The sequence below is a fragment of the Panthera uncia genome, chromosome D2, assembly GCF_023721935.1.
Source record: "Panthera uncia isolate 11264 chromosome D2, Puncia_PCG_1.0, whole genome shotgun sequence".
Taxonomy (NCBI): domain Eukaryota; kingdom Metazoa; phylum Chordata; class Mammalia; order Carnivora; family Felidae; genus Panthera; species Panthera uncia.
Genome location: NC_064818.1, coordinates 59997794 through 60019990, shown reverse-complemented (window position 1 = coordinate 60019990; position 22197 = coordinate 59997794). Strand labels below are relative to the sequence as shown.

Genomic DNA, 22197 nt, shown 5'->3' with positions numbered 1-22197 from the left:
TAAACATTGAAAAACAAGTTTTTAAAAAGATCATATCAGAAAAACTACAAACATCATAGACATCTGGTCATCATGTCAGCTGTGATAGCACCAGAATCACCCAGGGTTCTTAATATTGCAAATGCAGAATCTTACCAGCAGAAGTGCAGATTTGGCCATAAGGACCTGCCTTTTTAATGGGCTTCATAGGGGGTTTCTATGCAAGTGACACTAGATCACACTTAAGAGACACTGTACTATTTCTACCATCCACTTTCTTTCAGCCCATTGATTAATCACCAACTATGTTTTCAAGTTTCTAGCAAGTCAGGTTGTCAGGTAAAATACAGGACTTCTGGTTAAATTTGCATTTCAGATAAGCGATAACTTTTTAGCATAAATAGGTGTCATGGGGACATATACAATAATATAAAAATATAGCATAAACATAATGTTATAATAAATAGTATATATGAATAATATTGTTATAAGTTATATGATTAAATTAAATGGTATGGAATATTATAGGTGATATTATGATAAAATAGAAATTATGAATAATAAGAAATTATGCAGTGTTTATCTGAAATGCAAATTTAACTGGGCATCCTGCATTTTTATTGGCTAAATCTGCCAACAGTGCTATCAAGGGAATTCTCAAACCTACAGAAGTAAGATGAATAGTGAACAAACCCACCTATATCTATCACTCTGCTCAGACACTTACCAACATTTTGCCCCCATTATTTTTTATTTAATTTTTGTGCCTATCATTATGTTCTGTGCTGTGAAAGATACAGAAAAAAAAATATGTCCTTAAGTAGCTTATCGTCAAATTCGGGGAACACAATAAACATTCCCAAAATAACTAGTAAAGAAATAAGTGCTAAAATGTATAGTGGTGACAGTAAGGAACTCAGGAGCCCAGTGAAGGGAGTGTCAATTCGACTGAAACGGTCTTGGATGAAGTGAGCCCAGAACTGAGATTATGTCAAGCCTGGTAAAATCTGTATAAATAAAGATGAGATGAGCAGGCTTTCTGGGTAAGGTAACCAGCATGACCAGATTGCATTCACTTGGCTCTGTAAAAGTCTCTCTCCATTTGAAAGTACTCACCGCAAGCCCCCTTCCCCCACTGCCCCCAATGCTTCACACTTTAATCATCAGGGCTCACAGCAGCTGTCACCCATCGGGCTAATATACATCAAGCACTATTGCAAATTACATCATCAGAACAGATTAGCCCTTGAACGTGTCAGCACAATGGCTATTCAATCTTCTCTGGGTGACTTGTTAATTAACCACTGCAATATGCTGTCTTTGACATCACTGGGGAGTTCAATTTTTTCTTGATTGAAAGTAGCCCTGGGGAGAATTATAAAATGATAAGAGAAACAAAATTCTATTCAGATGGCCAGCTTTATGCTAATGCTTATGAAATGTCATGGCTGCTAGAGCCTATAGGCACATATCCAATAATTAGGAAAAATTCAAGATGATGCTATAGCTCATCTCTTGAATTACATTAACATTTAAAATGGTCTGTTTTCTTCTGCACATAATAGCACAAAATGTGAGGTCTTATACATTTAATAAGTTTTTACTTTTTAATTCCTCTCGACTTAAAAAAATTGTTTTAATGTTTAATGATTTTTGAGAAAGAGAGAGACAGAGTGCAAGAAGGGGAGGGGCAGGAAGAGGGAGACGCAGGATCTGAAGCAGGTTCCAGGCTCCGAACTGTCTGCACAGAACCCAATGTGGGGCTCAAACTCACGAACTGCGAGGTCATGACCTGAGCCAAAGTCAGAAGCTCAACCGACTGAGCCACACAGGCACCCCAATTCCTCTCAGCTTTAAATGCAACTAATTCAAATACTAAGGATGAAAACTTCAAAAAAATTTTATTGAAATATGATATAGATACACATCGGGAAACATTAAATAACCAGTATCCCCAGAAGCCCCCTTCATGATCCCATCTGGAAAGTCACCACCTCCGCTCAAAGGGTAACCACTATCCATACATCTAACATCACAGAATAGTTTTGCCTGGTTTTGTACTTTATATGAAGGCAATCATACAGTATAGACTCCCTTTTGTATCTGGTTTTTCTTTCAACATTACATTTGTGAAATTCAAGGGATGCTAATTTTAAAATGACTCTTGTTATGGGGGCGCCTGGGTGGCTCAGTCAAACATCTGACTCTTGGTTTCAGCTCAGGTCATGATCTCACGGTTCATGATTTCGAGCCCCACATCAGGCTCTACGCTGATGGCGTGGAGCCTGCTTGGGATTCTCTCTCTCTGCTCCTCCCCCTCTTGCACATACTCTCTCTCTCTCTCTCTATTTAAGTTTAATAAATAAACTTAAAAAAAAATGACTTTTGTCATTAAATAGACAAAATATGCCCAACATTAAAAAAATAGAAAACACATCATCACTTTTAATTAGTCTTAAAATTGTAGGTACAGCTGTACACAATTTATTTGATCAAGCTTTTATAAAGGTCCTAGGTAAAAAGAAAAGCTCTAATTCCTTCTTGATATTTTTATTAATCCTCTTATCCTGGCCTGTTATTATGACTATTAATCCCATTTCTCCAAAATTTAATCCATAGCTCCAAGTGCTTTACAGTCTTTGCAGCATCTTTATAATAAGAGGAGAAATATAAGAATAAGACACAGTTTATTTTCCAGCTGGTGTGCTGGCAGATAGCTGGTGACCATGAGGGAAGTAGTTGTATTGCCAGTGCTGTCCATGTAAGGACATCTGTCATCTGTCAGAGCAATACTCTGAGACTTTCTCAGAAGTGTGGGTGTGTACCCAAATCTCCAGGTGAAGAATCGAGGCTTGATTGTTTCCATTCACCTTATTATGAGCATGAGTCCAATTGAATACAGTCCATCTATTTCATAAACCATCTAGTAAGTAAGGGACTCTCTCCACTTGGCAAAACATGATGTGGATCTGTGGCTTAAAAGATCAGGTGTAATACAGTGCACAGGTGACTGTCACATAGGTTTATATACCATTAAGCACACACTATGCTCAACATTGCCTTGAGATTCAGACCTTCTTTCAGTTTTTAAAATTACGCTAGGGGCACCTGGGTGGCTCAGTCAGTTAAGCGTCCAACTTCAGCTCAGGTCATGATCTTGCGGTTTGTGGGTTCGAGCCCTGCATCATGCTCTATGCTGATAGCTCAGAGCCTGGAACCTGCTTCGGATTCTGTGTCTTCCCCTCTCTCACTACCCCTTCCCTGTTCATTCTCTCTCAAAAATAAATAAACATTAAAAAAATTTTTTTTGTGGTAAAATACACATCACATAAAATTTACCATTGTTATCATTTTTAAGTATACAGTTCAGTGGCATAAGGTATGTTCATTCATATTTTTCTGCAACCATCACCACGAACCATCTCCAGAACTCTTTTCATCATGCAAAACTGAAACTCGGCAGCATTAAATAATAACTCCCCTGAGTGCCTGGGTGGTGCAACCGGTTGAGAGACTGACTCTTGATTTTAGCTCAGGTCATGATCTTGCGGTCGTGGGATCAAGCCCCATTGTCAGGCTCCGCACTGAGCGTGGAGCCTGCTTAAGATGCTGTCTCTCTCCCCCCTGCTTGTGCTCTCTTTCTCTCTCTCTCTCTCTCTCTCTCTCAAAATAGTAATAATAACAACTCCCCATTACCCTCTCTCCAGACTCTGGCAATCACCATTCTACTTTCTTTGAGCTACAGACTTTTAAAATTCAAAATAGAAAATTCTTTCTCATGCACTCAATCCTGGCTCCTGAGACACAGGTTTTCCTCATAAGAAACTCATTCTCTGTTCTCCAGGATAAACCCCAGCCAATTACTTTCTCCTCTTCATCTTTGCCAAGATCATCATCCTAGTTTCTGGACTTCCTTTGGTATATCAGACCATTGGGCGGGAAGGAGTTCCTTGTTTTAAATGTAAGTACCTAGAGGGTGTCTCACCACAGCCAAATGTCATTTCGTTCTCCTCATTCCAGAAAGTGGTTCAGTGAACTGCGCACTGGTTCACACCATGCCTCATGCTGACTTAGGAGTCCTTTTCAAAGTCCGTGAGGCGGGATGGGCTGTGAGGAACTGTTTTCTCAGACTAGGTAATTTCTGGCCTTATTCTATGATTCAGTTTCTCCCCCCTTATTTCTTAAGCCACATCATTTTGCCTGACCCAATGGCCCTTCTATTAACTAAAGCCCTACCATCCAGGACTTCCAGCCACAGCTGGTTGAAAAGATCAGCAAATAATCACCCCAAAATACAGATATAAAACTGGACAAAATTGACCAGAGTAGTTATTTCAGCATTCTAAGAATAGATCAAAATCATACAACGATCTGAAAAGCATTTATGCTTGGACTTCAGGTAAGAATGGTAGGCGTCTATGGCATTTTGGCCTGGGGATTCCCCCATTCCCCACCCTGTCCCCAGCCCCAGGTTGACCGATATAGATGCTCTGTTAAGGCAGAGCAGGCCATGAGTACCAGCAATAACTCTGCCATAGTCAAAGGGGCTCATGCAATTTGGAATGCCTTATGTACAGGAAGAAATGAAGAGTACCAGAGATAATAATTATATGGGCTAATATAAAAGACCATAGTTCTCTGGTTCTCATGTCTTGTCTTAACTTCTTTAAAAGACATACAATTATACAAAGCAATAATTATAACATTGTATGGTTGGACTTATAGCATATACAGATGTAATAAAAATGATAATAACAGCATGAAAGGGGGGAGGGAATAGAAATATGTTGAAGCAAAGCTTCTACATTTTTCTGGAATTAAATTAGTACTGATCTGAAATAGACTGTGATAAATGAAAATGCATATTGTAATCCTTGGATTATAATCTCTAAAAAATCCCTAAAAAACTATTTTTTTTATTCAAAACTAACAAAGTAACTTAAATGTTACATTGAAAACATTACATAATGTTACATTACATAAAAGAAGCCAGTCAAGGAGGAGTAGAAGAATAAAAAATAGAGTTCGCATATAGAAAACAAATAGAGAAAAATGACAAATATAAGTCCAACCAAATCAGCAATTGCATTAAATGTGAAAGGTCTAAATAGCCCAATCAAAATGCAGAGATTGTCAGACTGGATAAAAACACACAATCCAACCATATGCTATCTTTAAGAGACCTTAGATTCAAAGACACAAATAGGTTGAGGGGTGCCTGGCTGGTTCAGTCAGTAGAACGTGTGGCTCTTGATCTTGGGGTTTGTGGGTTTTAGCCCCACACTGGGTTACTTAAAAATAAAATCTTAAAAAAAAAAAAAGCAAAAACACAAATAAGTTGAAAGTGAAAGGATGGAAAAGATATATCACTCAAACAGTAATTGTTAGAGATCTGGAATGGTTTTATAAATATTAGACAAAGTAGACTTAAAGACAAATATTACTAGAGACAAACAGGGACATTTTGTAATGATAGAAGTGTCAATACCTCAGGATGATATAACAATTATAAATACATATACACTTAACAAGTAGGTCTCAAAATTCGTGAAGTGAAAACTGATGCCTATCTCAGAGATAACCCAGGTGAAAGGGGAGGAGGTAAGGCTGCTGTCCCCCCATCTCCCCAACTCGGGTCCCCTGCCAAGTTACATAGCATTTATCTTGACGCGTTGTAATCACATGTTTCCTTGTTTGGCCCATGTAGAGCCTCTTTGCCCTTTATATGCCCAGTATATAGCACTCCTTAGCAAATGCAGTGTATTTTAAAAATTAATTAGTAACTGAATGGCATTCCAGGCAGAGGGGGAGAAGCAAAGAGAACATGGCATATTTTAGGAATGCTAAGTTGTCTCAGATTCCTGCAGTAGCATTTCCCAAACTGAATTCCTTGAGATGTTAACAGAGCTGAGCACTCAAACTTGACACACTCTGTTCCTTTCTTGGACATTCTCAATGCCTATTACTGTGTTGAAATTTGTTGTCATCCTTTCTCTGATTTAACCAGACTTATTATTAATATCTTGAGGAAGTGCTCCTCAGAACAGCACTGGGGAGATACTAACCTAGAGAGTAGGATAGCTGCGAGGGGTTGGTAGGAGATGAGCCCAGAGGTAGGCAGTAGCCAAGCCATGAGGAACCTGGTATGAAATGCCACGAAATATTTTAAAACATTTTTTAAGTTTATTTATTTATTTTTTAGAGAGAAAGAGAGAGGCAGAGAGAGAGAGGGAGGCAGAGAGGATCCCAAGCAGTCTCCACGCTGTCAGTGCAGAGTCGGACGTGGGGCTTGAACACATGAACTGTGAGATCATGAATTAAGCCAAAGTCGGATGCTTAACCGACTGAGTCACCCAGATGCCAGGTGCTAAGAAATCTGAACTTTATTTTGCAGACTACATAAAGTCATTGAGAGAATTTATTTAGACAAAGGAGTAGTGTTGTGCAATTTGCATTTCATAAGGATCATCCTGGCAGCAGCAGAGACCACGAACTGGAGACGGGCCAGGCTAGAGGTAGAAGAACGGGTTGGGAAAGTGGTGGCAGCAATCCAGACAATCCATGAGGAAAGCCTAGACTAAGGCTATGGCAACAGGGGCAGGGAGGAGGGACTAAATTAAGAAGACATATTTAGGAAGCAGAACTGGTAGGTCTTCGTGATTAATTTCATCTAAGGGTGAGAGAGAGGGAGGTGTCCATGAAACCTTCTAGTTTTCTGACTTAGATGATCAGTGGGTGGTGGTGACATCCATTTGACAGAGAAGAGAGGGGCAGAACTGTGGTGGCAGAGGTTTAGTTTGAGATACTTAGAGGGGTCCAGTTGGAAATTCAGATGTGAAGCTCCAGGGAAAGTGCTGAGATATGAAGAGGTGAGAATCATGGGAATAACGGTTCAGTTGAAGCCACGGGTATGGAGGAGGCGACTCAGAGGAAGCACATGGGGTGAGAAGGAAGTAGACAGGAGACTTAACCTTGGGAAGCATCAATGTAAGAGATTAACAGTGGAAGAGGACACTGAGAAGGAAGAAATGGAGTGGTAGAAGGGAAACCACAAAAGGATGTCAGAAAGCCTAGGTGGGATAGGGAGAAAATATGATCAGATCAACATCAAGTGCTAGAAAGTCAGAAAAAATGAAGAATCATGAGAAGGAAAGTATCCACTGTGTTTGAGAATTTGAATGTAATTGCCAACCTTAGGAGAGAAGGTTCAGTGGAGTGGGGGACTGGGATGGAGTTAGTTGAAAGTTAAGGTGAGCCAGACTGTGGTAGGTTAAATGAGAAACAAGTGTGAATAGGACACACGTATTACTCTTCCAAGAAATTTAGCTTTGAAAGGAGAGCAAGAGAGCTAGAGGGGCTTGATGGGCTGGGGTCCTCAGAGAGGCTGTTTCCTTAAAGTTGGGTGACATTGAAAGTGAGGAGAAGAGCATGCTTATATGCCAGAGAGAAGCCAGACAGAGGGGGGTGGGTGACATCACAAGGGATTGAGCAAGGCTGCTGAGGAGAAGTGATACCGGTGAGGCCCATGATTAACTGGCCCAGCGATGTCTTCTTACTCTAGCTGCTTCACCGTTATTTGGTAAATATCCTTAAAACAGAATTTGTAGGGGTGCCTGGGTGGCTCAGTCAAGTAAGCATCTGACTCTTAATTTAAGCTCAGGTCATGATCTCATGGTTTGTGAGATCAAGCCACATGTTGGGCTCTGTGCTGATAGCGTGGAGCCTGTTTGGGATTCTCTCTCCCTCTCTGCCCCTCCCCTCTTCCCTGCACATGCATGTTCTCTAAATAAATAAATAAATAAATAAATAAACATTTTAAAAACCCCACAAAAATTTCAGGATAGATTCAGTAAATTGGGCACAAAACTCTTCTTACTCATGTTTGTATTCCCTATCATAGTATGTTAGGGCAGGTACGCCTGCAATTTTATTTATTTTATTTATTTATTTACTTTTAATTCATTAATTTTTAAATTTATATCCAAGTTAGTTAGCATATAGTGCAACAATGATTTCAGGAGTAGATTCCTTAATGCCTCTTACCCATTTAGCCCATCACCCCTCCCACAACCCCCTGCCTGCAATTTTAAAAATTGTATTAAATCCTTCCTCTGATCTGTAATCAACAACCCTCTATTGTTCACAGGGAATAAAAGTAGCAACCAATTGAAGCTCTTCAGCTTCTAGCTGAAATCTTGGTCTGCAGCCTGTTTCTACTCCAGCTGCCCTCTAAGCCAGGCCCTTGTGTCGGCTTGCCCACAAATGTGCCCAGCTCATCCTGCTTTCTTTGCCCTGCTCCCACCCTATCACAATATTATCCCTCTCTGGGCATCTAGGGAGACTGAGAATATAATCCTGACCTGTCATGGTCTACAAGACCCTTAGGAATCTGCCATCTGCCTCTCTCTCCAATTGCATTTGAAACCACTCTCCCCCATGTTTTCTTTGCTCCTCCAACCAGAAAGTACTTTCCTGCCTCCAGACATCCCCCATTACTCTGGTGCCTGGAATGCTCTTTCTGCAGCATTTTTCGGGGCCCAGCTCTTTCCCATCTTTCAGGTCTCAGTCTGAATATTGCTTTATCTCATCTGATGAAAGTAGATCTATACAGAGAACATCTCACACCCCATTATGAGCGATCGTAATACATTATTTTATTTTATATTTTAAAAAAGTTTTAATGTTTATTTTTGAGAGAGCCCAAGCGGTTGAAGGGCAGAGAAAGGGGGACAGAGGATCTGAAGTAGGCTCCGTGCCCGATGTGGGGCTTCAACTCACGAACCACAAGATCGTGACTTGAGCTGAAGTCAGACACTCAACGGACTGAGCCACCCAGATGCCCCAATCATAATACATTTTTTTTATTTCCTTCAAAACACTGAGGACTATCTCTACTTATTTTGTTTATTGTCCTTCCCTCCTTCCCCAACAGAATGGAAGCTCCATGAGGGCTCTTCCCAGTCTGTCCTGTTTCCTTCTTACCCTCAGCGTCTGGTATAGTCCTTGACAAGTGCTTTACGAACATGCTTCACAAATAAATGAACAGCCCCTCCACAGTCTCAAACCCTAGCTTAAATCCCAACTCCATAGTTAATAATAAAATCTTATATGTATCGAGTGTTTACTTTGTTTCAGCAGCTGCATGTTATCTTATTTAATGAGCCCCCTCCCCCATTTACCTCCTCTAACCCATACAATAGTTACTATCCAGGCCACACATCCCGTATTTATGTGAAAGTCAGGCTCTTGCCTTGTTATTTAATATATTACATGCATAACTCTTCTAGCTCCAGTGAAATAAAAATTGTTAGTGCTCTCACATAGCACACAGAGTGTTCAAGGTATGCTGAATAACTAAAGATATCCCCCCCAGGGTTATAAAGTTAACATAATAAAAATGTGTAAGTTATCTTTATTATACACTTCAGCCAGAAAATCTAACCCAATATACAAGTGGACAAACTCCATTCTACCAGTAAAATGTCAAAATGGTTAAGGCAAGATAATCTGCACTTTGAAGCAGGAGCTGTGCAGTTCAATCCCCTCAATTTCCAGAAGAATTTGCTAAAATCTGAACTTTCTAGAAAAAATTGTCTAGCTTGTCAAAAGTGCTTGCAAAATGAAACATTATTTCACATTGAGAAGTGCGATGGCTAATTCCATAAGAAAGGTTCCCAGCATTAAGAGTTGACTATTGGGTTTTGAAATATCTGGTTGGCCGTGTTGTGGAGTCCCAAGCTGAAAGAGCCCTCTAGTGCTCATGATTTCAGGAGTCCTTTGCACATCTCCAGGTGGTTGATTGGTGAACTTCACTATGCTGGTGAAGATGGTAGGAGGAAGGTCCTCCCAACCCCCTAGATGCTTCTATAGTCTGGAAATTCTGTTCCACATCTCACCTTAGGTTTCAGTTGCAATCTGCTACTTCAAGTTTTAAGCTCAGATAAAAAGAAGCATCTTTGGTCTCCAAGGAATCTTCCCTTCATTGTAAAAGATGATGTTAGGGGCAGTCTGCTCTGTTCCCCCCACCTGGTGTGGCCCTCCCGAGGGCTGGTAGTAAGCTTGGGGTTCCCAAGGGCTCTAGCACTCTACCCCTGGGTGAACCAAAAGAGTCACTCCTAAAATCTCAGGTTCTGAGTACACACAGTACTGATTTTCTTCTTGGGTTCTACCCTGGATGTGTTCAACCAGGAAAATGTCACCCGACATTTTCTGTCTCTCTCCTCATCTGATAGGTCAACCAGAAGCACCCATCCTTCTGGGTGTCCTACTGGATGTGCTTCCTTGAAGAGAAACTTCCTCCTATTAAAAAGGTATCTTCTCTTAATTGAATCTTAAAAAATTTTCTTAATGTTTATTTTTGAGAAAGAGAGACAGTGTGGGTGCAGGAGAGGCAGACAGAGAGGGAGACAGAATCTGAAGCAGGCTCCAGGGTCTGAGCTGTGGAGCTTGAACCGACATACCATGAGATCATGACCTCAACAAAAGTTGGATGCTTAACCAACTGAGCCACCTAGGTGCCCCTCTTAATTGAATCTTAAACTCTATGGAAACAACTGTTCATTGCAGTAGAATATGGGCAATGCTATGCTTTGCCAACGGTTCTGTTTTTCAGCTCCTTCAGTGGTCAGGGATGTAATTAAATGCCATCATTCTAATGACACACATTTTCATTCCAGCTGCTTAAAGTTCCTTCTCTGCTAAACAGTTTAGTAATTATCTCTTTGGCCACTACCTGCCTCCCCCAGGAGTGGCCTGCCAGAATGACCTCTACTCCCTCCTTCCATTGTACAGAGTCCCTATAAATTAGTAAGAACTCTTGCCATCTTGAGTAAGGTTATGATGTAGCTTTCCTATTTACTTTTGGGAGTGGAATGTGGCTATCTTTTCTTCTTTTTTTTTTTTTTTCCTCAAAAGGAATGACCTGTATTTCCCCACAAAATACATTGATCTTTCTTTTTTAAATTTTATTTAAACCCATATTAGTTAACATACACTGTAATAATGGTTTCAGGAATAGACTTTAGTGATTCATCACTTACAGATAACACCCAGGGCTCATCCCAACAAGTGTTGTCCTTAATGCCCATCACCCATTTAGCCCATCCCTCCACCCAACACCCCTCCAACAACCCTCAGTTTGTTCTCTGTATTTAAGAGTATCTTTTATATTATTTTTCCTTCCCTTCCCCAATGTTCATTTGTTTTGTTTCTTAAATTCCACATATGAGTGAAATCATATGGTATTTTTTTCTCTCTCAATGATTTATTTCACTTAGCATAATACATTATAGTTCCATCCACGTTATTGCAAATGCCAAGATTTCATTCTTTCGATTGCTGAGTAATATTCCATTGTGTGTGTGTGTGTATATATATATATATATATATATATATATATATTCTTTATCCATTCAGCTGATGGACATTTGGGCTCTTTCCATAATTTGGCTATTGTTAATAATGCTGCTATAAACATTGGGGTGCATGTGCCCCTTGGAATCAGCTTTTTGTATCCTTTGGATAAATACCTAGTAGTGCATTGCTGGGTCATAGGGTAGCTCTACTTTTAATTTTTTGAGGAACCTCCATACTGTTTTCCAGAGTGGCTGCACCAGTTTGCATTCCCACCAGCAGTGCAAAACGGTTCCTCTTTTTCCAAATCTTCACCAACATCTGTTGTTTCCTGAGTTGTTAATGTTAGCCATTCTGAAAGGTGTGAGGTGGTATCTCATTGTAGTTTTGATTTGTTTTTCCCTGATGATGAGTGGTGTTGAGCATTTTTTCATGTGTCTGTTAGCCATCTGGATGTCTTCTTTGGAAAAGTGTCTATTCATATCTTTTGCCCATTTCTTCACTGGATTATTTGTTCTTTGGATGTTGAATTTGATAAGTTCTTTATAGATTTTGGATACTGACACTTATCCGATGTCATTTGCAAATATCTTCTCCTATTCCATCAGTTGCCTTTTAGTTTTGCTGATTGTTTCCTTCACTATGCAGAAGTCTTTTACCTTGATGAGGTCCCGGTAGTTCATTTTTGCTTTTGTTTCCCTTGCCTCTAGAGATATTTCTAGTAAGAAGTTGCTGCAGCCAAAGTCAAAGAGGTTGTTGCCTGTTTTCTCCTCTAGGATTTTGATGGTTTCTTGTCTTACATTTAGGTCTTTCATCCATTTTATTTTTGTGTAGTAAGAAAGTGGTCCGGATTCATTCTTCTGCATGTCACTGTCCAGTTTTCCCAACACCATTTGCTGAAGAGACTGTCTTTTTTCCATTGGATATTCTTTCCTGTTCTGCTAAGGATTAGTTGGTCATCCATTTGTGGGTACATTCGTGGGTTCTTTACTCTGTTCCATTGATCTATGTGCCTGTTTTTTTTTGTGCCAGTACCATACCGTCTTGATGATTACAGCTTTGTAATATAGCTTGAAGTCTGGAATTGTGATGCCTCCTGCTTTGGTTTTCTTTCTTAACATTACTTTGGCTATTTGGGGTCTTTTATGGTTCCATACAAATTTTAAAATTGGTTGTTCCAGCTTTGTGAAGAATACTGGTGTCATTTTGATAGGGATTGCATTGACTGTGTAGATTGTTTTGGGTAGTGTCAACATTTTAACAATATTTGTTCTTCCAATCCAGAAGCATGGAATGTTTTTCCATTTCTTTGTATTTTCTTCCATTTCTTTCATAAGCTTTCTATAGTTTTCAGCATACAGATCCTTGACTTCTTTGGTTAGGTTTATTCCTGTGTATTTTATGGTTTTCAGTGCAGTTGTAAATGGGATTGATTCTTTGATTTCTCTTTCTTCTGCTTCATTATTGGTGTAGAGAAATGCAACTGATTTCTGTATGTTGGTTTTATATCCTGTGACTTTGCTGAATTCATGTATCAGTTCTAGCAGTTTTTTGGTGGAGTCTTTTGGGTTTCCCATATAGAGTATCATGTCCTCTGCAAAGAGTGAAAGTTTGAATTCTTCCTTGCCAATCTGGATGCCCTTTATCTCTTTTCTCACCTTAAATTAGGGCCAATGGGGACAAGCACCATCAAGGTAGCCATGATTTACCAAAATGCCAGTATTTCAAAATTCTTAAGCGTACAACATTCCAGAGTATACACCGAATAAGAGGAAAGAAGACAAAATTTATTGCCATGATCTTGTAAGGCTAGCCTTGGTTAGAGCCAAGACTTCACATTCACTCAAGGTCTCACATTTAGATACTGACATTATCTCCATTGTGAGTAGAGTCCCAATATCGTGTGTGTGTTAGTAGATCACTCACCAAGTGTAAGTAAACATTTAAAATATGCCACAATGTAGTCCCGCTCTCGGTACTGCGTTTTTTATTTGTTCATTTAATAGATCAGGAAAAAAACCCGTGCCCCCCAAACCAGTCCCAACGTCTTGGTGGTCCTGACTCATCGTCCTACCACTAGCGGGAGACGGCTTGAAAGGGAGACTTGGAGGATGGGGTTCGGACAGCAGGAATTGCAGAGCCAGCTCCCAGGCCTCAGAGATTTGGGCTGCGCGCTCCAGCGGAAGCCCATGGAGACAGCGCGGATGGAGGGACCAGAGCACTGCCTGCGCCAGACACGCTAGGCAGGCTCGCCACCTGCAGAGAGATTGGGGCGGGGCCCCGTTGGAATGAGGCGGGGCCGCGGTCGGGGCGGGGCGGAGCCGTGGCGAAACTCTGGCAGTCGGGAGGGAAGGCTCAGGTGGGGAGAGGTGGGTGGGTGGAAAGTCGGGAGATGTGTCCTGCCCTCGCGCCTGCTAAGAAGACCTGGGCCCGGCGCTTCTGCGCTGGGCGGGGCTTTGGCGCCCGAGGCCTTTGAGCGCCCGGAAGGGCCGGGCCTGCGCGCTCCTCAGGGCAGGGGGCCGGGGGCCAGCGTCGCGACACGGCGGGAGGGGCTTGGAGCGGGTCTGCTTTTCGTTTCCGTTTTCCTCCCTTCCTCAGTGTATCCCCGAACCGGAAGGTGTAGGGGCAGGGCGACGCACAGATCCACCCCTTCTGACCCCCCTGGTGTTTGGCCACGTGGGCGCCCATTCCTCTTGGACCCCGGCCATTAAAGCGGTTTCAGGGTACGCCTGTATGGGTATCTCCCCGAAGTGAAAAGTTAGCGTTTAGCCGTTTTTAAGTCGGTACTTCGGGGGAAGGAGAAATACTCCCGTGGGGCAGAGGAGATTCCAGAGAGAGAACCATAATGAACGTACAGGCCCTCACCCCAAGGAGCGCCTCTTTCCTCTAGGCCCCTGGCTTGGACAGGCCCCGGACCCCTGGGTTTATTTATCCCTACCGGAGTTCTGGATGCCCGCCCGGGAGCAGCTTCGGGGCCATGCCAATTTCACCCACTTTAAACGCTTTGCATCCTGATTTTTTCTGTCTCCTATCTAGATCGATTCAGTGACGCAGAGCCTTTCAGGGTTGGCTGGAAGCCAAAGCCCAGCCTCCCGATGGAGTCTGAATCCAGCCGATCTGAAGAGGAGACCCCTTCCCTCTTGTGGGGTTTGGATCCTGTGTTTCTAGCCTTTGCAAAACTCTACATCAGGGATATCCTGGACTTGAAGGAGTCCTGCCAGGTACCAGGTATGTGGCTGGTGGGCCTGGAGGATGCCCTGTGCTGCACCTGCACCCCAGCCTTCTTCAAAGCTGCAGAATGCTCGGGGCTTAGCGGCTTTCAGGAGAGCCTTGCCTCCTGCAGACTCGGAAAATGACCTAGCGTGGACTCTCAAATTAGTTCATTTCTATGCAAGTTAAAAAGTCTAAATCTCAATTTTATTTCTTAAAATAAATGCTTGGGGAAGTAACCTTTGTACTGAGGAACGTTTTTGTCTGCAGTTGAGATCTCTCATATTATAACAGGCTCAGTAGTTTTTCTTTGGGACAGCTCTTGGTGGAAAGCTCACTGGACCAGGCATCTCTAGGCTTTGTTCTCTTTCTCAACTGTGCCTCCTAACTGGCCTGGGCATGTGACTCACCTGTAAAGGTTAGGTGTCTTCTTTGTAAAAATAAGGATTAACCAGGCCTGACTTTCTTGTGGGGTTTTGTTTTGTTTTCACTTAATCAGAACCAAGTTGTATAAACTCCTTGAGAGGAAAGATGTGATCTGCTTTATACACCTATGTAATTACAGTGCTTAAAACAGTGCCAGGCGTGTAGTGGTCCCTCAAAGAAATAGTAATTGGGGCAAAAAAAGTATTAAAAATGTAAAGTTAAAGAAATCACTTTTTTTTAAAGTGGTAGAATGAAGATAGGTTCTTCATACCTAAAACATAACAAATATAATTTGAGGTAGATTTAAATAATGCACTTAGTTGTGCATGGGTCTTCACATGTTTACTGTGTTATATGAGAAGTTTGGTTAAACTCTTTGCTGTTTTGAACAAATAGCAAGCTGTGAGTCAGAAGTAGTCAAGAATCTCAAGTATGTACAGTTCTAATGAGAGGATGTTTTGTGTGTTTCCAGTTCTATGTACAAGTATATTTGGATGGCCTTATTTTAAAGCCTTTTGTGCATATTTTTCACCACACCTTGGTTTCCTATTATTGTTGGAGATTGTCTGTTCTTTGTTTTTTGTTTTTCCTTGGAAGGCAGCCGTCCTCCCCCACAGTTGTCCATTTTCCAGAACAGGCCGGTATTCTTCATAGCTCAACTCAGGAAGAAAGCAATTTCACAACAAATGCCAGCCTTGCATTTGAAAGGAAGGTCTTCTGTAGATGCTCAAGGAAATATCAGGGCATGCTAGGGGCTTAATGCTTCTTGTGGCTGAAGGACTTTACGATGTATTAACAACAAACCAAGGAAAACTGATCCTGATGGTCTTTGCTATGTCACTGGTAATACTGTTCCAGATGTGATTTTGTTGCCAGGTGGACTGGGGAGACCCCCCCTCGCCACCCCCCGGGCCCTGTGCCTCCACCCAGTCCTTCCCAGGGATGTTGCCAGAGGCTCTTTGTCTCCTAGCAAGGAAGAATTCAAGGAGAGACCAGACACATGGTTGAGCAGTGCAAATGGGAAAGTTTATTAAAGTGAGATGTGAGAACAGGCTAACTCAGTGGAGAGCTGTGCCTGGGGTTTTGGGTTTGTGTCTTGTATTGACAGTTGTTAGGGGATGGAAAATTTATTACTTTGGGAGGGATATTTTTGTGAGCAGGGTTTCATGCCTTTTCTCCCTTACTCGATCAGGGTTTCTGGCCTTCTTTGTCTGGGGTCTGTCTGTTTTGATCCAGCTTCTGGTGGCTTTGGTTTTGGAGGGTTGCTGCGGACCGGTATCTAAATTTCCTGATAGCTGGCCTCCAAGCATCCTGTTAAAAACCGAACTAACTGCCTACTCTTGTTTTTAAAATGAAACTTCATGGTTCAAGCAGACACCAACCATAATTTCACAAGAGTAGTACTCTCTAGATTATACTGTAGGGCCCTAAGGGTGGGAAATTCCCCTAGTCTAGTCTAGGTTTTTACTTCTGTGTTGTTTTTGGTTTGGTTTGAGGATGGGGGTTGTCCATGCCTGAAAGAACAACCGTGTGATCGGAGAGGGCTGGGATTTCCAGCTGGGTGACATCAGCCCAACCCCTTGGGAAGGGAGAGGGGCTGAAGATTGAGTTGTTATGTGGCCAAGGATTGAGTCTTGCCTGCATACTGAAACTCGAGTAAAAACTCTGGACACTGAGGCTCAGGTGAATTTTCTTGGTTGGTAATCATACATTGATTTATCGGGAAGGTGATGTGTTCTGTGGATATGGAAGCTTTGTGCTTGGACCTTCCCAGACCTTGTCCTATGCCTCTCTTTATTTAGATAGTACTGATTTGTACCCTGTACTAAGAAACTACAGTCATAGGTCTAACACCTTCCTGAGTTGTGTGCCATTCTAGAGATTATCAAAGCTGAGTGAGTTACAGGAACCCCTAATTTGTAGTGCTTTGGTCAGAAGTGTGGGTGGCCTGAGAACCCCCAAATTTAGGGTCAGTGACTGAAGAAAGAGCAGTCTTGTGGGAGACTGTGACCTTGACTTGAAATTTGACCTTATTCTGCTTATTTGCCATCAGAATTGCCTTGCAAAATGGTTGCAAAATGTCAACTCTGTGAATTTAGGGTTAAACTAATACAAAATGTTAAGAAAAAAATGTTACAAAGTTTGACTGTGGTGGTGGTGGTGGTGTTTATAGGTTTTGGGGTCTTTTTTGCTGCATCTTTTTGTTTATAGCATAAAGAAATTGTCTTTATTATTCTAAATATCCATGTCAGACTTTAATAATGGGATATAGTGAATGTTGTTTAAATCAAAATACAGTACTTATATTATCTAATTCTTGAGGGTCCAATGAAGTGGAAATAGTGTATTCATAAGAATTATACTAAAAATAGCATCTTATCGGGCACCTGGATGGCTCAGTCAGTTGAACATCTGATCTTGATTTTAGCTCAGGTCAGGATCCCAGGGTCATGGGATTGAGCCCTGCTGAGCTTAAGATTGTCTTGCTCTCTCCTTGTACCCCCGCCCCCCCTTTCTAAAATAAAATAAAAAATTAATAACAAATAGTATCTTAGGTATTTGAATGCATTCATACATCAATTAAATAACAGCAGTTAGACTAAAAAGAGGTAAATCAAAAATATTTTTAAAAGAGAGAAAACAGACAAATGTCTTGCTGGAGTGGTGGCTGTTTGGGGGTTGGCTACTGTGAAAGCTGAATCAAGCCTGCCTCTGTGATTCCAGATCCCTGAACCCTCCTGGCCTGACCCTCCTCCTTCCTGCAGCCCTGATGATCCAGATGATTCCCCCTGATATGTTTGCGCCTCCTTGGGCTTCATGTGGAACAAAGGCAGCAGGAGCAGAAACACTTGGGGTTGCAGCCTAAACTCCACATAAGCCAGTATCCGTCGTCTTGGTTATTTTCTTTTCTTGGCTTACTGAGCTTTCTTTCGGTCAGCAGAGCTGCCATCCAACTTTTATTGAGCCCTTTTGTCCTAGAAGAGAATCTTGTTTTGATAGAAGGAAGTTCTCTCCCAAATCTTTTCCATGTCTTCCGCCATCTTCTTGTAGGTTGTGCTTCTGATATGTGGCGTTCATGATTCCATACACTCTGGGAAGTGTCTTCTCTGTTTCCAAGCAGCGTGTTTCCTCCTCAGTTGATTTTCTCTGTTTTGATTCAACCCATGTGTTATTTTCTTTTAAATTGGTTCTCCGTTGTTCTGTGATGCTTTTAAGACGTTTATTGCATCAGTCACTTAAGATTGGAAGGATTGTTTGCACCTTGGAGTGACTAGGTCTGTCCTTGAAGGTGACCATTGTCAGTCTAGGAGATAAAAGTTTAGGGGTCACTCTTTCCTGTGCTTTCTTGAGAAAGTCTGTTGTGTTCTCAAGTGAAGACCTGTTCAGATTTTTATTGAGTGGCGCAGCATAGTTTGCAACACTGGAGGATTAGCCTCCATCACAGGTGACTTGAAGACTTCCCTGGCTTGTGTCATTAGTCCAGTCTTGTTAACCACCTTTTTTGTATGTTTCAACGTAGGCAGAATACATTTTGGTTAGCTCTTTTCCCACTCTTAAAGTGTGTCAGCTCTTTACTATAAAAACCACCATAGCAGCACATACCAGGGTGTCCAGGGAAACCCACAGAGGCCTGGGACTGTCTCAGGCTTTCAGACATCACCCGTGAAGCACCCCATAGTGGCTCTAGGACCAGCTGGAAAGATATTTCAGGGGCAGACAGTGGATCCTCCAATGGGTCCAGAGGTCTCCACAGTTCTGCCTCCTCCTATTTTGTGGTCCTGGGGCCACAACTGACACATGGAATCCTGTGGAGTGTGCTGTCTCTAATGCAAACCAATCCCAGGACAGACCATCTTTGAGCTGGGATAGGGGAAGGCCAGTCACATTCAGAGAATGGTTCCAACCTGGCTGTGCTCAGGACACAGATAGAAAGTGTTATTACCTGTACAATGCATTTGGGGAAGCAGAAAGTGCTGGCTGCAGCCAGAGAGCAGCCTGGAGTTCAGGCCACTCTACGCCCCACCTGGCCCTGCAGCAAACCAAAGGAGGGCCATGCCATAGCTCTTCTCTGCACACAAGCATGTCAGGGCAGGATGTTGGGGTACGCTCCAGGACAGGACTCTATGCCCATATCCATAGGTGAGGCTCATTCTCCTGATTTAAACTTTCTTCTGCCACAGGAAGTCTGAGCTTGCCTGCGGAGGTCCTGCAGGGCTCTCCCTCCTCTGAACTTGCCCTTTGTGTTTGGTCAGTGCAGGCAGGCAGGGGCAGAGGCTCCAAAGGTCTCACCAAAGGTGGTAACTAAGGGGCCTGGATATCAATCGTAAGAACTCAGGAGAAGTTGATTGGAAGTATCCTGCACTTGAAATGTCGTGGATTTTCTGTGGAACCAGTTTGTCCCCATTCAACCCAAGTGTCGCTGGAAGGGGGTGACTCTCCTTGGGAATGACACAGTGACTCAGGCTCCTTCCCTTGTGCAGCCTTGCCATTTCAGCTCATGGCCCCCATTTGTTGCCCTGGGCATGGTCTCTAATCCACTAAGTCATCTTGAGAAGGATGCTCTGCCAGGGAGAGGGCCTTCTTTTGGCTAAATTTGCCACCATGTTTTCCTTCCAACCACATCTCACCCTTCTAGGATCTCTAGCTGATTGAGGCTTAGAGCCTCCTTGTCCATCCTCTGGGACTCTCCATGAGTGTCTCATCCCCAGCCCTTTTATCCACATGGGAAACGAGAGCCGTCAGTGGAGGCCAGTCTGGAGGTTTTGAAGGGCTTCAGGGTTCGGGCCGTCCTGCTGCCCAGCCCTATGGGTGTGGAGAAGAGAGGCTCTGTCCAGGCTTGGTGGGGAGGGAGGAGGTGGTCAGATGCCTACATTGGTGAATGTTTCTTTGTTTACAATTAATATCTTTATTTTATTTATTTATTTTTAAAAATTTGTTTTTTAATCTTTATTTTTGAGAGAGAGAGGGAGACACATAATCTGAAGCAGGCTCCAGGCTCTGAGCTGTCCGCACAGAGCCCGATGTGGGGCTTGAACCCATGAACTGCGAGATCATGACCTGAGCCGAAGTTGGACATCTAACTGACTGAGCCACCCAGGCACCCCTCATATCTTTATTTTAAAAGGAAATAGCCATTTAAATGTTTATAGCCTCTTTCTAAAACTAAAGAATTCAGCCATCATGGTGGGAAAAAGGACAAGCTGGAGGTTTTAGTTTGGATTTCGTTAGCTGTAGGAGACACATGCACATGCCGGTAGCTTAAGCCAGAATAGGGAGTTAGGTTAGGATGTTGGGGGTGCGCAGACAGGAAGCTCTGCAGGAGCCAGGACAGCTCTGGGACCTTGGGTGGGAATCAGGGACTCACTGCAGCCAGGAGTCCCTCCACAACCCTTCCAGAGTCCACAAAAGGCCTCCAGGTGTTAGCGTATGATTTGTCTTCTCAGGTCTCTCCTCTGGCAGGAAGCTGCCCGTTGGCATCTGTTCTCTGGGTTTTGAAAACAGTTTTAAGAAGAGAAGTTTTTGAATTATAATCTGGCCCCAAAGGCAGCATCTTGTAACCTAATCATCTTCTCTTTAAAAAAGAAAGTGGGGGTGGATGCCTGGGTGGCTCAGTCAGTTAAATGTCAGACTTTGGCTCAGGTCATGATCTCACGGTTCGTGAGTTTGAGCCCCACTTGGCCTCTGTGCTGACAGCTCAGAGTCTGGAGCCTGCTTTGGATTCTGTGTCTCCCTCTTTCTCTGCCCCCTCCCCCCCCCCCGTCTCAAATATAAATAAACATTAAAAATATTTAAAAAAATAAAAAGCTGCTGCTAATTCATATAAATGATGACTGGCTGCCTAGAAGAGCTCAAGTAAAAAAGCCAAAGAAGCCTTTCTTGTGATTTCCTCTCTTTTCTTTTATAGCCTCTCCAAATAGATTTGGTCTCATAATATACTGTTTTCAGGCCCCTTGTGAGAGGTCCACAAGGATGCATATTTCATTTTCACAAGTGGAAAGAAGATTAACCAGATCTAGTTGGGCAACATTTGTTTTCTCTTTTCTACATTAGTACAGGCTTCAGTAAAGCCAAACTTTCTACTTAGAACCCTTAAGGAAAGACATTTGAATTTCTTGGGGCTTGCCATTTGTCAAGGGCTGATTTTTTTTTTTTTTTAATTTCAGGAGTATTTTTTTACAATGGGCATCCAATAAAACAGGTGGAGATCTTGGGAACTGTAATTGGAAAAAGAGAAAAGGATACTTTCTACAGCTATGGAGGTAAGAACAATTGTGCCCAACACTGAGTTTATGTGAAAGGACCCCACTTAGCGGAACACTGAATATCAAGCAACCCTAGCCTTTCAGAGCAGCTGGGGACTCTCACAGAGCCCACGCACTTGTCCTTTATTAGGAGCCCCTTGGGGCCACTGACATGGACCAAGTGTAAAGTGATGCAAAAAGTAAGAATGACACTGATGCCTACTTTCACATGACAGCTGATGGGGAGTTTGGAGGTGGAAGAATTAAAATATGACAGTCTAGAATCTCTGGATGATCAAGGTTAGATACCTGATACCTGACAGCATAGCTATAAATGGCAAAGAATGGTAACAAATGTTTATATTGGTACCTTTAAAAATAAAAAAGGCCAGATTAATGTTAAAATAGACTCTTTAAGAAGATAAGTATAAAAATAATAAGATTTGTATCCAGAACAGTATTTTTTTTAATGTTTTATTTATTTTTTGAAAGAGAGATCGTAAGCAGGGGAGGGGCAGAGGGAGAGTGGGGGGTCAAATGATCCGAAGCAGGCCCTGTGCTGACAGGCTGACAGCAGCAAGCCCGATGTGGGGCTCAAATTCATGAACCTTGAGATCATGACCTGGGCTGAAGTTGGATGCTCAACTGACTGAGCCACCCAGGTGCCCCAGAACAGTATTTTTAAAAAGTCTCTTGGGGAGGTGCCTGGCTGGCTCAGTCGATGGAGCATGTGACTCTTGATCTCGGGGTTGTGGGTTCAAGCCCCATGTTGGGCATGGAAATTACTTGAAAATAAATCTTTTCTTAATAAAAGCCTTTTGGTACTCAGGGGTGAATATCTGTTATCATAAAATTTCCCTCCCCTCATGATGATGGAAACCAAATGAAGGATTTCTATAGTTTGGATAGCAGCAATTAGTGTCGTGGGTCTTGATTTTTTTTCATTGAGTTTAATGTAAGCATTTTCATCTGTTGCCTTGTGCAACTC

The 22197-nt window shown here is 42.4% G+C and overlaps 1 protein-coding gene across 3 annotated transcripts in view; it reads left to right on the top strand.

The window, feature by feature from the left end:
- Positions 1-13864: 13864 nt before the first annotated feature.
- STN1 (STN1 subunit of CST complex) overlaps positions 13865-22197 on the top strand; it is a 46205-nt gene continuing 37872 nt past the window's right edge. For 2 of the 3 annotated variants that reach the window (XM_049645690.1, XM_049645689.1), the window contains exons 1-2: positions 14074-14559; positions 21132-21227. In XM_049645690.1, coding sequence (XP_049501647.1) covers positions 14427-14559; positions 21132-21227 — 229 coding nt within the window. In that variant the 5' untranslated portion in view covers positions 14074-14426. The other variant, XM_049645688.1, reaches the window with a different exon arrangement.